This window comes from Gossypium raimondii, chromosome 13 (genome assembly GCF_025698545.1).
Source record: "Gossypium raimondii isolate GPD5lz chromosome 13, ASM2569854v1, whole genome shotgun sequence".
NCBI classification, from domain to species: Eukaryota; Viridiplantae; Streptophyta; class Magnoliopsida; order Malvales; family Malvaceae; genus Gossypium; species Gossypium raimondii.
In genome coordinates this window covers 54,240,941-54,256,595 of record NC_068577.1, presented here as the reverse complement: position 1 = coordinate 54,256,595, position 15,655 = coordinate 54,240,941, and the positions used below count along the sequence as shown (strand labels likewise).

Sequence of the window (15,655 nt, the reverse complement as noted above, 5' to 3'; positions counted from 1 at the left end):
GCCGTGAATGCTAAATACCATTACTACCTCCATATCCATTTCAATATATATTTTACTTTCAGATTGTATAATGAATTGTTACTTTATTATCTTTTTAAAAGAACATATAAATACAGGTAGAGCAAACCGTACAAATATCAAAATTACTTTGATATACCTTTTAAGAAGAAGAAAAAACCCACCTTGACCTACCTCACCTCTATTGTTCAAACCACCCCTCCATTTAGAGAGGATTGATTTGAAATGTCGACATAGGAAAAGATAAACCTGGGGACGCTTCTATGAACAATGGGAACCGTGTAGCTCATGTGAAAACAGGTAATGAAAGCCAGAGGTGACACTGACGTGATCCCCGGAGGCAAAGGAGCTGCCTTGTGTGACATGACTGTTTAAAGTTGGAGGCAAAGGTGAAGCAGAAACCTTTCTTTACAATCACGGAGCGACCCAAAATCTCAAGTCTTTGATGATCCAGATATAGTTGTTCTCAATCTGGAAAAATGGCATGCATTCCGGAGCAGCAATGATTTGATTTCACTGAAAATACATAATATCAACTTCTCTGCCTTGCCACATTCCCAAAAGTTTCCAAAAATTTGAACAAATTTTCAGTGAAACCTGGATCAATGGAAGCTGAGATGATGAAGAACACAATCAAGGAGAGGACAAATATTGTGCAACGTCACTAGAGTACATGATTTACTACTTCCAAGCTCGGGAAAGGTTCACACGATCTCTACCAAGGTAGAAAAATAAACCCGACGCAAAAAGTAGATGATAGCAGATAAGGGTGCAGAGCATGGCAGGTGAAATCTCTATAGTGTGCCATAAGCAGAATTATGCATAAGTTGTCTCCTATGCCACAACCACAACTCAGAAACAACCAGCGCTTACATGGTTCCTTTGGCAAAAGCCAAAGCAGTAGCAATCTGTCACCATATGCATCATCGATCCCATAGAATTTGGCTTTCCAAGTCCTTAAAGTTGAGCCAGTAACCATTCCTATATGCCATTTGCACCCCCACTCAACCAAAATTCCCTTTTAAGAGATATTTTCCTTAAACCTGTAATCGAAGACATCGGAATCAGAAGATCTCCAGCAAGTTAAAATCTTGATCATATTCCATTCATATTTGATATAACTGCAATTCGAAGTAGAGAACCGGATATCTCCTACTGATCTAAACATTTGATATAGCTTCCTCCATTTGTTGATCAGCCTGGAAAGGCTTCAAAGAACCCCATGTCTTTCCAACATTCAGCTTAACACGCAAAGGAACTGGAAACAAGGAATAAAAAGAAACATGAAAATGTGTTATACAACGTAGTTAAGAAATATGTAAACACTTACCTAGAAGGGAGACGGCATTTTCCATGCTCATTCGCAGCAGCAATGCAGCTTCATCTATCACTGAAGGATCAACTTCCAGCACTAATTCATCATGCACCTAAAAATGATAACATAGATTCAGTCAACTACATTTTAGAGCATAGAGTTTAAGAAAATCTTCATGAATTATTATCCTCAAAGAGGCAGAATGGTAGGAGGAAGTGATTCATTGAAGCAACCATAATAAGAGAAACAATATAAATTGAAGGCAGCAATTTCTAAAAAAAACCTGCAAAAGGATTCGGCAGCGGCCTTTAAGCATGTGAAACTTGGTCAAAATTGAAGAACCAGATTCTAGGCTGTCAACCCCTTCAACGATGACGGAATGCAATTTTATCATTGCTATTTTGATTATGTCAGCAGCGGATCCCTGTAGATAAGAGACTATCAGAAATAGGAGGCTATGATTTCATGTCACCTATAGACAAAGGTAACCTCAAACATGCAAAAGAAGAAAGAGAAAAGAAAAAGAGAGGGGATTTGCTATTTACCTGACAAATAGAATTCACAGCTTGCCTTTGAGCTTTTGATTTTTCTTCGCTGTTTCCAATTTTTATTTTCGACAAGAAGCGCTTTCTTCCCTTGAGGGTTTCTATATATCTGGATTACAGGCAAATATAGAGAAAAAAAATAAAAATTAATAAGAGTTCCTTGATAAAGATTAAATTTTGAGCATGCTGCAACATTAAGATTTTGCATTTCTCAAAGTATTAGATATTACGTAAGCCTTCACTGAAGAGATGCAGACAATTAACGCCAGTGATAGAAACTCTGAACAGTAAGACATTAAGCAGATATAAATCATTCGAAGCACAAATAAGAGGTTTACAAAGCAATAGCCCTTTAATATGGAGCAATAACAGACAAATAAGACATAAAAGGAAAGAAGATTCTTTTTTTGAAATGAACAAATTAATTGGAGAGAATGCAGATTAGACAATCAATAAAAATAATTGTTTTATAGTTCTTTTTCCTTTTTCCCCTTTTTTTAGTCGTCATAAGTAAACAGTCGCAGCATTTTCATATATAACTGATGAGTTAAGAGAAGGAATAGAATATGAGATGATGCTAGTTGGAAGGCTATCCCATATGAAACTGATTCACTATCTAGTCTTCTCAAGAAATAATTAAGAACTTCCTCACCCCTTTTGACGACAAGATGCCACGGCTTCACGAAGCCAGGACGCAACATCGGGAAAAGAGCTTTTAAAGCTTTTAATTTTTTCTTTAGCTTCATCTGGGGTGCAGTTTAGTTGTTCAGCAAGTGTGTCAGCACCCATTCCATAAAGAATTCCATAGATTAACCTTTTCGTTTGGTCTCGCTCATTGGAGCTGACAGAATCTTCTGCCCTCCCAGTCCATAGTGCTGACATCATGGTAAAAACATCACCTTGTGGCTTACTAAGGAGTTTAATTAAAGCAGAGTCATTGGAGAAATGGGCCATCAACCGCAGCTCTATTTGAGAATAGTCTGCTGTTAATAGTAACCAGTTATCCTGCAATTAAAGTGGGAAATACTCACCATGGTAAGACAAACAACTTCCAAATAATGACCTTCTGATGAATATTAAAAAAGAAATAAGAACTCCTAATAAGCACCCCAAAGACATTGACAAAGGCCCTTGTCCTCTCTGTCCCAACCCCCGAATTCCATCATTACCTAAAATGAAAAGCTGGTTACCTTCCCCACTTACAGCTTTATAAAAGCTGTCTGCTAAAAATTCAAACCCACTCTTGCAACACCCACTAGTCTACAAAAGTCTCACCTCCCTAGTTTAAACCAACCAACAATCAGCAGATCAACTGACCTAACCTTTTGGCTTTGCTTAGTAGAGTGAAAAAAGAAAATTGGAAAGATGAAAAATTGAAGGGATAGAAAAATGGAAAATATAATTTTTCTTTCCATAGTTGTGCTTGATAGGAAGGATGGAAAAATGGAAAGAAAAAGTAAGTTTCTTTCCATTCATTGCTTGGTAGAGTTGAAAAATGAAAGGAAAGAAAATAAAATATTTGAAAAATGTGTAACTTTAAATTAACATTCGCATCTCTCATTGTCCCTTCTCTCATCATTCCAATTTGAAATGACTGTTTTTTATGCATTAGGATTAAAAATGATAATCTCTCCTATTTTTTTTCCTCTCACTTTTCTTCCCTACCAAGCACACTCAAAATTTATTTTCTTCACTTTTCCACCCACCAAGCACACCCTTATGAGCAACCATCCAACAAAAGGAAGATCCACAGATTCTAATCTTCCAGCATAGTTTACACCGTAAGACACTAGGATCTATTTTTAGGATCAGCATACAACACATAATTGCAAAGACAATCTGGTCTACTTTTAGAAACTTAAGAAGGTTATAGAAGAAAAACTAACAACAGTTCTATAAGGTAGGTGTCTGAAAAGCAGCTCTTTAGTAAATACTTGAAAGCATGTAACAGCATTGCAGCACTTTAAGGAGCACAAGCTAAACAATCCTTACCTGAGTAGGAATAAAAAAGTCACGGACATTAATCTTATAGTGATCCGTATTGGCATCACTTCCATTTTTATCTTTGCTCAGACTGAACTCAACCATATGCTCAACACACTACATATCAGAAACAAACAAACTGCTAAACAAAATAGGTCATAACACAAATGATAAAATTAATCTTATAAAAGAAAACTACACAAGTTACTTTAAGTGTGAGAATGCAACAACCTGAAGGTTCGGTTCCTCCATTGAAAGACGACCAGTTGCGGTCGATGTTTGGAGCCAACGACCATGTAATGTGTATTTGTTTGTACTCCGAGACAACCTAGCAAGTGAACAAATGGATCCCAACGTACAGTTTAAGAGCTTTGCCAACGTTCTATGCTCTTTAATGACTGGAACAATTGGATGCTCATCCCTAAATCCAAACCACATCCATATTAGAATAAAAGCAGCATCCCTTGAATAATTGGATGTTTAATGCTCTCTAATGCATAAACAATTGGCATCAACCTTATGACACTTTTGGAAACCCTGTTTATGGTTCTGCATCTATAACATGCATAAAGAAAATAACTTTTGAAATACCTCAGTAGATCCAAGCAGTGCTTGTCAGTGCTTGGATGCTGCTTTCCTTTATTTCGCCCCTCTGGCACAGGCAACTTCAAATGCCCATACAGAACATTTGCAATATCAGCAGCTGTGCTCAATGAAAATTTCATGCCAGCCAACTTATAAGCTTCCTTCTCAAGATATCTTAGTTTTTCACCCAACAGGTTTCGTGCCCAGAGGCATCCCTCCATGTTGATGCCTATTCCCCAAAGCTCCATCTCAGCAAGGACCCTAACCTAATATTAAACCTAACATTAATATATCACTGTGCATTGCTTCAAGAATGGAACCAGTTAAAGAGCAAAATCATTATAAAATATTTGTTCCATAGCTTCTAAGATGAGAAACTATTATTTCCGCATAATAGATTATCAAGAATAAGTTCAAGAGAAACCACCAACATGGATTACACTAGAACCCCTAAAAGAGGAAGAAAAATATTAGTCAAAAACTAACAACTGCTCATAAGCAGTATGCCAGAAGGCATCACCTAAGAAGCAAGACATCACTAATGCACTACCCTTAAGGAATCAACCATCTTTGCCATTAAGGCACCAGAGATGGGTTTAATCTGGGATCCAGGTCAGGGACAGGGATGGGAGAGCATTAAACTCCCCACCCCTTATTTAGGTTAGAGTTACCTACCACCACAGTTTGACATGCCTAGATCTAATTATAGTCCCTCAAGAAAATGTATAGGAGAGCTTACCAATGGTGTTTCAATATATGAAAACACATCAATAAGTTTTTCAGAGATGAGTAGCTTCCAAAATGCAGAATATAAGGCACGTGTTTGAGCAACTCTATGGCAGCAACCATTATGTGAAGCTCTCCGCATCTGATTCTTCCACCTGCCACTCTGATTAGCAGCTGCAGCTGCCTCACTGGATAGCCTTTTCTTTACTTCCTAAGAGATCACAATAACTTGAACTATAAGGAATGTCTTAACAATTTCAAGGTCTAAATATAAGTTGGGCTAGCCAAAAATAAAATGAAAATTAAGAACCAACATTAAGAGCTATTTAATCTATTAACCCAAAATTGTTAATTTCTGTAACAGGCACAGCAAATTACATTCTCTAGGTTGGGTCTAGAGCTTCTCTCCTCATCAGGCCAAAGAATCCATGCTGCGATGCACATATCAAATCCATCATTAATCAGAACTGGTGGTAATAACAAGCATGAGTTGTCAATAATTTCCAGACCCATATCTTTCCCTCCAAGATGCATGCCAGAAAATCTCTGAATAGAAATGGCAGAACTTTTAAGCACTTGAATTTGCACTTTTAAGTTCCATGTAAGTTTGTGGACACCATTTTTTCCCATTATATCACCAATTCTCTTCCATCTCAATTTAGCCATCTCCAACATATGCTCTGGGGGTAGGCTGTTGCATTTACCACTAGAGGCACTTGTTGATAAGAAATTGTTTTTTCTATTATCCAACCATAGTAAATCCTTGGGCAATTTTACATAGTACACGGGAGAATTTTCCCAACAGATTGCTATGCCATGTATCTCAAAGGGAGCAACAGAATTTGCTTCTGATCGTCTGTTGAAGTGAACGTCAAAACAGAATTCCGGAGCAGTTTCCCACAGCTCCAGGAAAGAATCAAATCCACCTGGTGCATTAACTGCATTGAGAGGACCTTTCCCACAAGCACTATCTGCATTGCCAACAGAGAGATCTTCATTGAGCCTATCCTGCATTCCTTGATCCAGATATTCACTAACAGTTGCCATCTTTATACTTCTGCCTTGTTCAACGACAGCATTGACCTTGTCACCAGTTACAGCTGCAGGATTTTCCAAACCTAAGTTGCTCTGCAAGGTAGTGTCTATGTTTACTTCTGCTGAAGCCACTAAGTTATCAGCTGAGGCTTTTGTCAGCATTATTCCTTCATTAGGTGAAGAAACTTTCTCCAAATTCTTGCCAGTTTCCATCAGTGGCATGGCTGACGTGTGGATTTGCTCAACCCCAATAACATTGCAAGGAGAGCCATCCCCAGCACCGGTACTTGCAGCTTCCTCTCCTCCTGGACTTCCACTCAATATCAAAGGTCGAGAAAATTGTGGGACACTATAGCCAAGTGATTTGAAAGCTGAGAAGGCAGCGGCCCTGGCTTCTTCAGCTTTATCTAGGACAATTTTGCGTGCACCATTCTTGATCTTCTTTGCCACGCCAAACTGCATGCGTCGCTGTGCTAAGCTTTCTAAAGACATATCAAGTTTGTCAATATGGTAAAAATTGAAATAGAAAAAAGAAGTACAAAAACAAAGAAAAGCAACACAGCATCTGTTTTTAATAATAAAGTAACTACTTCAAGAAAACAAACCTACGCCAGATAACCAAAAAAGAAAAAAACATAACAATAAAAGTAATAGATTTATCCCAAATTAAGGAAGCATCAAACATTTAAGACAGTGCATCAAAATAATCTATCATTTCCATAACCCTTGATTAGGGAAATAATATAATCAAAACCTTGAAAAAACTTCACCTTGTGCAACCCACGAGGAGGATTCAAAAAGAGCTTTAACAATCTCAGGAATAGATGCCTCTGCAATTGCTAAAGGTGTACGCAAACCAGCTTTATAAAGTGCTCTAGCCCGTGACCCCTAAAATCAGACATAAAATTGCAAATATGAGGCAATGGAAAAACTAAGATCATCAGACACTCTACCACGCATAAATAGTAATGAATCAGCATGATGATATTCTTGTATATTCACATTACAAGTTAATTCAGCATTTCATAAGTTTTTCTCTTATAAATAGATAATCATTGTCTATAAGAGTAAAAGTTATGCCAATGTCAGTCCAAAACATCTGCCACACATGTTTAAAATGGAGAATTGAAGTAACAAAGTCTATAACTCAAGAATACAAAATATTACCTTAACGTATGGAATAGTAGTAAGCTCTACAATCTCTGCTCTGACTCCGAAAGAAACACGATTTTGAAACTTTGCTACCAAGTCTTCTAGATCATGCCATCCTAGTCTCTCACAGAACACGGAAACCATCGATGCAAACCTTCCAGCATTCTCTTGTAAGGCTTGCACCATGCCTTTTGCCACTCGAAAAGCTTCACAAACCTCACCTACTGGAGCTTCCTTCATTGAAGAATTTACAGAACATGAATTTAAAACACCAGGAAAAAAGGGGGAAAATTATGAATGATATGCATGATCAGAGACTTATGTACAAGGAACAATCAATTGAACAACTAGACATAGTAGGTCAAAGACGAAAGGAGATAATTACATGGAGTACATCAATTTGCAACTCCCCTGTTTCACTATTTTGGCTACTGACTTTGCAGTACGGATACCTAGACTCCAAATACTGATACTTATAGGCCAAGTTTAAATACTCGAAGGGTGAGTATCGGTACTTACAAGCATCACAGCAAAATTAGAAGAAAAAATTAGAGGATCCTGGTAATGATACCCAAAGGCTGGGTATCAATACCGATAAACTGCCAAGTCTCGATACCTTTCATAAAGGAATCGATACTTCAGAGTTATTTATAAACCATAGTTAGACCAAATAGATGGGCCTAGAGTCATTGGATGACATAGACCAACAGTATGGGGACACCAGAGTTGTTTGATCTCCAGAAAGTTATAGTTCACCAGCCATATCACCAGAGATACCTCCGAGCATCGAATGTAGCACCGTCTGACCAGGACCATCACCAGCTCAGGTTAGTGGGCAACTGGCATTACACTTACCAGAAACATAAACATAACATTTGTGCCTTTAATTCACAAAGTATCATAATAATCATATACTACAGGCACATATATTTAATAGAAGTAATAAGGAAACATATACTATGCACTAACAATAATAGTGTAATTGACATGGAGAGAAAAAAGGCAAAGAGACCTGCACTAATCTTGACAATATGAGGGCAACATAAAACCGTTTGCACACTCGAAGTGTTTGCTCGTCTGAAAGCATAGTGCTGTTGTTGATCCCAGGTTGATTTCCAAACTGTGCAGGTAACCTCTTCAGGCTATCTCTTAATCCATTTGATTTGGAGATAGGTACACCATGAGCCATGCGCATTAAAAATGGTTCTGTTACTCCAACTCGATAACCAACAGACTGCATCTCAATAAATACAGAAGAAAATTTTACTTTCATATCATTCAGAAACAACAATACTCTTGAATTCAAATGTTAAATCATCTCTTTCTATCTGTTAAAATATTCAGTATTATCAACTAGGAAATATCCCATTTCTAAAAAGCTGGAGCACCATTATCTCATTTTCTTTCCATTAATCATGATTACAGTGCAAGAAATCAAATATCTCTTTAGCATGACTCAAGAAATCAACAGTTGTAACTTAAAAACACAAACAATATAATTGCAGAGGAGCCAAAGCAGTCCAAGTAAATCATCACTAAGAAAGGGAGCAACCGGGAGACAAGGGTTCAAGATTAGAGTAAAAAATAGCGCTTGCCTATTGTAAGGCTAAAATTTACTGTTAAAAATTCGCAATGCATCCAAAAGAATTGAGAATTTAAACAAGACGCAAATGCACCTGCTCAAGAGCAGACAACTCCATGAAGCGTTCATAGTACAACTCCCAATCTGGCTCAACTTCAACATTGATTGGTGTTACTAGATAAACTAAATGCAAATCAGATGCAAGCACAAAGCCTTCTCTAGCCCTTGAAAGATCATCCAGTACAATCTGTGAGAGTAGTAAAATAATTATACTTCATGTCAACATAACAAACTTTATTCCTATCACTGGGGATATGGTCCACACATAAAAGTTCTGATAGAAAGAGAAACAATGCCGAAAACTGCAGGACCATCAAAAAGCTAATTTGAAATTAAACAATACAAACAAAATAAGCTTTACCAGCGACTCCTCTGGGCAAAGGGAACTGCCAAAGGCTGCACGTCCTAGGGGAGTAGTACCATATAACTTGGTCTCATCATTCCATTCAAGAAATTTTCTATGACACAGCCACCGAAGAGATTCCTGAGCTGATTTTACAACCTCTTGAAATGGTTTTGTAGAATTGAGAAGAGTACATCTAACATAGCGGTTAATATCATTAGCAGTTTGAACCATTCCACCAGCCACAACTTCTAGAATTGCATGAGTCATTCCATTCTTATCTTCTGATAAACAAGACTGCAATGGTGGGCAGCTTTCATTTAGAAGTCCTTTAATTCTTTTGATCTCTTCTGTCTTGCAAATAAGCACCTGTATACACGTGAAAATGGTAGAAAGAAAATTAATAATTAATGGAAAACCAAAAAGGAAAAAGAAAACTTATTTCAAATACAATGAAAAGAAATGAAAATGAACAGTTGTAACTATTAGAGTCAATACAATTACTGTAAATGCAGAATATAAAAAATGACAAGACAAAAACAGATACCCATAAAATTATTGAACCTACACTTTCTCCTTTTGTATCAATACCAGTCCGACCAGCCCGACCAGCCATCTGTTTGTATCTAGTCCCATCAATAAAATCACGGCCAATTCGGGGTTGTCGAAAAATTACTCTCCTGGCAGGTAAGTTGACACCAGCAGCTAAGGTAGATGTAGCAGTTAAGACACGAACAAACCCTCTACGATAGCAGGTTTCAATAACCTCTCTTTCCTCAACCTTTACAAAAATAAAAGTACACACTGACCATTAAAAAGTAAAAGAACTTTCTAGATTGGACAATCAATAAGAGGCTAAAAAACTTACATTATTGTAACTTGTACAGGGTAATAAAGGAAAAAATAACAAGTAAAAGTTACTACTAGAACAACAATAACAAATATAAGAGTTGGGAGGAAGTACCGTGAGACCTGCATGGTGATATGCAACACCAGAAGGAAGAGTTTCTTCCAATACTGGATCCAACCCAGCAGGACACCTTCGCAAGGCATCTATTGCTGAAGTAATATCAATAAACTCACTGTTATCACCATGGGCAGTGACGGAGAATTTCTTGAGAAATTTTGCCACATGCTTTGCAGTTGATTCACATCCTTTCCTAGTAGAACAAAATATCAACACTGACTGGCCCTCTTGAACAACCTGGAGTACATTCCATAAATTAAAAATTTGTCAACACTCATAAAACCTAGAGCTTACCTGAAAAATGAAGTACAAAAAAATTTTAATACAGCAAAAAATACCAAGTGTCCCAACCTCGTTGCACAGTTCAACAACATGATCAGGATCTTTACCGCCAAGGTCAACTGCCTTTGGAATTGTTCTAACAAGATCCAAATTCTTGTCATAAATGGTATTGCCAACTTTAATAAACTCCTCCAATGGAACTGGTCGAAAATTTGTCTGGTACAGAGCTGCCTAAATGCGGAGGGATGACAAACAAATGACAAACCAGTAAGCACATAAGAAGGCATAAATAATATGAAAAAAGAAGTGGTGTGACAACAAAATTGATATATGACCCTTCAACGTAAAATATTTCTGGTGTTGAATTCTTTTAAAGAACTCTGTTTCTTCAACTCCATCATTGATTAACAAAAACTTGACAGGATAAAATTCCGGAATATTTAAAACAAAATCCATCCAATTGGATCGTGAGAAACTATTAGAAAAACAGAAAAAAAAATCAAATAATATAAGCAGTTGACTGATTAAGGAGCCTGCATTTATAAAAAGCTTTATAGAGCATACTATTATTCTAATATTATCAAAAAAATAATTTATTGTGAAGCACACATGTTCAATAGTCTAAAATCAGTTGATTTGGGTGAATTTTAATATAAATATATCAACATGCTAAAACCAAGTCATGGATACATCCACCAGCCAACAGCTTCACAGCATTATAAACAATCCCCAGGCAGACATCAATATCATGAAGGAAAAACATTCATGAGATCAAAGATATTAATGAACAATTGAAAGGAAAGAGAGACGGCAAAATGAGGAAACACTGATACTTTGTAAATCTCACTTACTTGAAGCCAATCAGCAACAGCTTCCACATTTGGCATCGTTGCACTCATCCCTACAATTTGTAAACCATGAGCTGGATCAGCCTTACCACTACTGGAACCTGAACTTTCTCCACTACTTGATTCTGGCGTGCCTTCACCAGCTGCATAACGAAGTTTTGTCAACAGAAGTTCCAGAAGATAACCCCTACTCTGATCACCAACCTGCCATGAATCATAGGCAAGGGAACTATCAACATTAGTCCATCCAAAATGTAAAAAGCATGAAGGGAGAATAAGGACAATTAGAAAAAGGTATACAAAACCAAAGTGCACTGTAATAAGCAAGGCCAACAAAAAGATTAGTCATAAAATACCATGTGCAGTTCATCTATCACAATAATTCCGATTTCTGACAGACGACCCTCTTCCAGCAATCTGTTAACTAAAGAATTTGCCTTCTCTATTGTACAAACAGCTACAGAAGTATCTTTAGGAAGTGTGCCACCACCCTGATTTCCATAATAACTACGAACTTGTTTTCCAAGTGGTTCAAGAAGGACCTCCAGATGTTCTGCCTGCAGAATGTTTAAGCAAATAAGTATAAGTTGCCCAAGAAGACCTAGTTTGTATCAGCTATTATCTGGTGAATGAGTAATATTTGGTGCCCAACAACCTTTTCTACGCAGATTGAAACATAAGGAAGCACGAGTAATGCTGCTTTTCTTGTTAATATCAACCGCCGCAACATCAAAATTTCTGCGACAAAGCTTTTCCCAGCGCTGTGGCAGAAAGAAAAAGGTTATGCATATATAATGCAAGACAACGTATCAAGAGCCAAACAAATCCTATACAACATTTTCTATCACAGAAACAGGTACTGTTGCTAAAATGTCAAAGAAAGGAACAAAAAATGACCATGAAAAAACTTATCCTTAGTTCTAAATACTTATAAAGTACCTTGTAGATGCACAATATACAAGATTTCTTCTCTGCAGTACACCATCTACCTGAAGGCAGTCAACCTGGAAAGGAGAAGTTTACGCAAATAAAATACTCAAACACGGTATGCAAAAAGCCAAGAAAAAGATAACAATGTTTGACAGCACCATCAATTCAATTCATTTAAATAAACAATAAAAGTAACATAATACTAATGGATTGACTAACCAAAAGTAGGCCAAAAACATAAAAACAGATATCAATAGCAAAAGTAATAAATAACATATATAAAAACGTGTGCGCATATCCAGGTAGCATGTCTAAGGATGGAACTACAGAATGAATAATTGAATATTGATACCTTGGCATGCATTTAAGCATGATTATCAAGAAAAATGCAATTATAATTACAATTCAAACCCAAAAAGGCACATATCACGGTTTAGTTAAGAACCAAAGAACAAAATCCCAACAATAAGTGCTGAATCAACCTGTCCAAATTGATCCTTACAAGGGGTGTATGTAAGGGGGGGGAGGGGGATCATGCAAATATTTAAATATACCTGCCATGGGTAGAGTTGTTCAATTCCTTTCTTTTTATATATTTTGCATATCTCTAAAGGAAGCCAACTGCTGATACTTAGCTTGTCTTTAAGCGCCACAGAACTTAATGGAGTACTGGATTCATTGCCTTCATCAGTACCAATTGACTTCTTTGCTGCATTAGCTGGTGACATGGAAGTTATGCTATCATTATCTTGACTTGATAAATTAACTTCCACTTTGGGCACCACATGAATAGATGCCTGTTCCAGTTTTCCTCCCTCTTCAGTTTTCTGTAGTTCAGCATGATCTATCAGTTTATTAACAGTTGGTGGCAATATATGATTGATAATACTGCCTTCAGCCTCTTGACTGTCCTTTTCTAATACATGGCAAATACCTCCATCCAAGTTTTTGTCCTCAAATGAAAAGTCGAGATGCTTGACAGGCAGCAGAGACACTTCTTTATCTATCTCTTTCTTCTGCTTCACTGCTGACTCCAAAGAAGCACTGATTCCCTGAAGTTTGACTCTGCTCTCACATTCATCTGAAATTTCCTTTGACTTGTAACCAACATTTGTATTTCCTAAGTTGCCTGTATTCTTTACCTCGTATTGGCTCTCCGGATTATTAATTCCTTCGGCAACTCGAGCAGATAAAATATCACTTTGAGAAAACAAACCATCAGCAATTTCAATAGCTTCATTCCAGAAAGCTTCCCCTGGAGAAAACATAGAACTTCCTCGCATTGACTGTGGTGTCCTATGAGAACATCCTTTAATAACTGATGAACCAGGTGTATGGCATTCCATTGTATGTAGGACAGATTTGGTTGCTGTATTGCACTTTCTTAAGCCTGCTTGAAGCTCAAATGGATTGCTACTAGTGTTTACCTTAATTAACAAAAGATTGTCAAACAAAAGTGGGGAGAATTTCAATCATCAAAACTAGAGCAAAGTTATCACTTACATCTTGAGAAGGGTTGCAAAGGAATTCTTCAGTTTCATATTCAAGATTCGTGTTAGTAGAACAAACAGCAATATCTACTGTTTGTATCTGCTGGGCTATCAGATGCCTTTTCTTGAATCTTTTATCCTCCTCACTCAACATAGATGGACCACCATGTCTCTTTAAATTATTCACCTTCGTCTCTGATGGTGAATCAACATTTACTGGAACTTCACTACATATGAAGACAATTAGAATAATAATAAGATGTTTTTTTTTCTTTGGCAGAGTTGAAGAAAAGGCATAATCTAAATACTAGGAAAAAAAGGCTAAAAATCAACAGTTCTTGGAAATAAACGAGATACAACAGTATTACCTACAATACAAAGACAAAAAATCAGTAGCAAACTTTTTTAATTCTGGATTTTCCCCGATTTGAGCACCCTCAGCATGATCTCCAAAGGCAGCATTTCCTGCCTCAGACAAACCCATAGATATTCCCTTATGAGTCTCTTCAAAGGCTTGAGACTTCGTTTCTGCCAATAACAAGGAGTGTTCATTTTCATGTTTGAAAGATTTATCAATCTCCGATGCCAAGTTCATTTTAATAGGATCTTTCCCACGAGTTGTACATGAAGGGTGTACGATTTCATTATCTTGTGACGTTCTTATGTAACTGTTCAAAGTGCCTTTGGCACTAGGAGAACATTCCACTGTTGTTTTTTCATTCTTTTCAAGTCTCCCCGTCTTCAAACCAGGTGATTGGGTTTTCCTCTTCTTCGAAGCAAAAAACTGCATAACCAATAATACGAAAGCAAATATCAATCCAAAGCCTTTCTCTTCTTTATAAACTTTTCTCGCAATTTTTTTTTCTCAGGTGGGATTCTCTTGCAAATATCAGTTTCCCAAAATACAACACTCGGTAATAAACAAATGTCTTCCAAGTTTGTAAATAAGAACATTAATCGAAGAGAATAAATTCATCCAAAAAAAAAAAGAGGAAAAAGAAATTAAGTTATAATCCGATTCTAAAATCAAAATCTTGATATTTGAGCGTCCAACGAAATAACATTAAAATAATATTAGGGTTTTGAGAAAAAAATGATTTAGGAGAAACCTTATCGATGCGTGCTCGAGGCGAACCAGACGCCATCATCGGAAATAGGAAAGATCGACCACACTCTGCGAAGACTGATCTTTCTTTATGGTGTTGGGAGTCTCAAATGCGACGTTGTGGTGATGTTTGAATCGTCGAACTGAGCGCCAAGAAAGCCTGGTGGCGAAAGCCACAGCGAGAGCGAGATAGAGAGACCAGGAGCTAGCGAGAGCGAGTTTTAAATCTCTAATACTTGATACTGTTCAATTGGTGATTCAAAAATATTAGTATTATGTATTTGCAATTGTGCCCTTCATGTATTTAACTTTTTCACTTTTTCCTTTTCCGGCTTCACTGAAAGTAAAAATTAAACTAAACTACACAAATAGTCACACAACGATTAAAATTTTTCATTTTAATCATTCAAAATAAAAAATTTGTAATTTAGACACTCGCATTACATAATTTTTTATTTTGGTCACTCCGTTAGGGTCATTTATAATTAAAAAGAAAATAATTTTTTAATGCAAAATGAGGTGGATAGTAATATCCAAGATGGAAAAGAATTAGTTGGAATGAAGCTTGGATTTCCTTTTGCAATTTTGAGGAGAGTGATCAAAATGAACAAATTGTGTAATATAAGTGTTCATTTTGTAAACTTTTGGTGCCTAAAATGAAAATATTAAAATTTGGGTGACTATTTTGA

The 15,655-nt window shown here is 36.8% G+C and overlaps 1 protein-coding gene across 3 annotated transcripts; it reads right to left on the bottom strand.

Moving 5' to 3' along the window:
- Nucleotides 1-34: 34 nt before the first annotated feature.
- Nucleotides 35-15,197, bottom strand: LOC105782310 (helicase and polymerase-containing protein TEBICHI). Of its 3 annotated transcripts, XM_052626451.1 has the most exons (26): nucleotides 14,971-15,195; nucleotides 14,230-14,645; nucleotides 13,875-14,088; nucleotides 12,926-13,798; nucleotides 12,381-12,445; nucleotides 12,097-12,202; nucleotides 11,798-11,998; nucleotides 11,445-11,645; nucleotides 10,663-10,824; nucleotides 10,309-10,548; nucleotides 9,913-10,125; nucleotides 9,363-9,713; nucleotides 9,036-9,188; nucleotides 8,372-8,593; nucleotides 7,375-7,593; nucleotides 6,978-7,095; nucleotides 5,551-6,689; nucleotides 5,186-5,383; nucleotides 4,453-4,712; nucleotides 4,093-4,282; nucleotides 3,871-3,978; nucleotides 2,531-2,883; nucleotides 1,879-1,987; nucleotides 1,617-1,757; nucleotides 1,349-1,445; nucleotides 35-1,276 (listed from the first exon to the last, which is right to left on the bottom strand). In XM_052626451.1, the coding sequence occupies exons 1-26, from the start codon at nucleotides 15,007-15,009 to the stop codon at nucleotides 1,179-1,181; spliced, it is 6,486 nt and encodes a 2,161-aa protein (XP_052482411.1). In that variant the 5' UTR covers nucleotides 15,010-15,195; the 3' UTR covers nucleotides 35-1,178. The 3 variants fall into 3 exon arrangements, with proteins under 3 accessions (XP_052482411.1, XP_052482412.1, XP_012462434.1); XM_052626452.1 differs by lacking the exon at nucleotides 14,971-15,195 and having other exon boundaries at nucleotides 13,875-14,083; nucleotides 14,230-14,332; XM_012606980.2 differs by lacking the exons at nucleotides 35-1,276; nucleotides 1,349-1,445; nucleotides 1,617-1,757; nucleotides 1,879-1,987; nucleotides 2,531-2,883 and having other exon boundaries at nucleotides 3,871-4,000; nucleotides 14,971-15,197.
- Nucleotides 15,198-15,655: the final 458 nt, after the last annotated feature.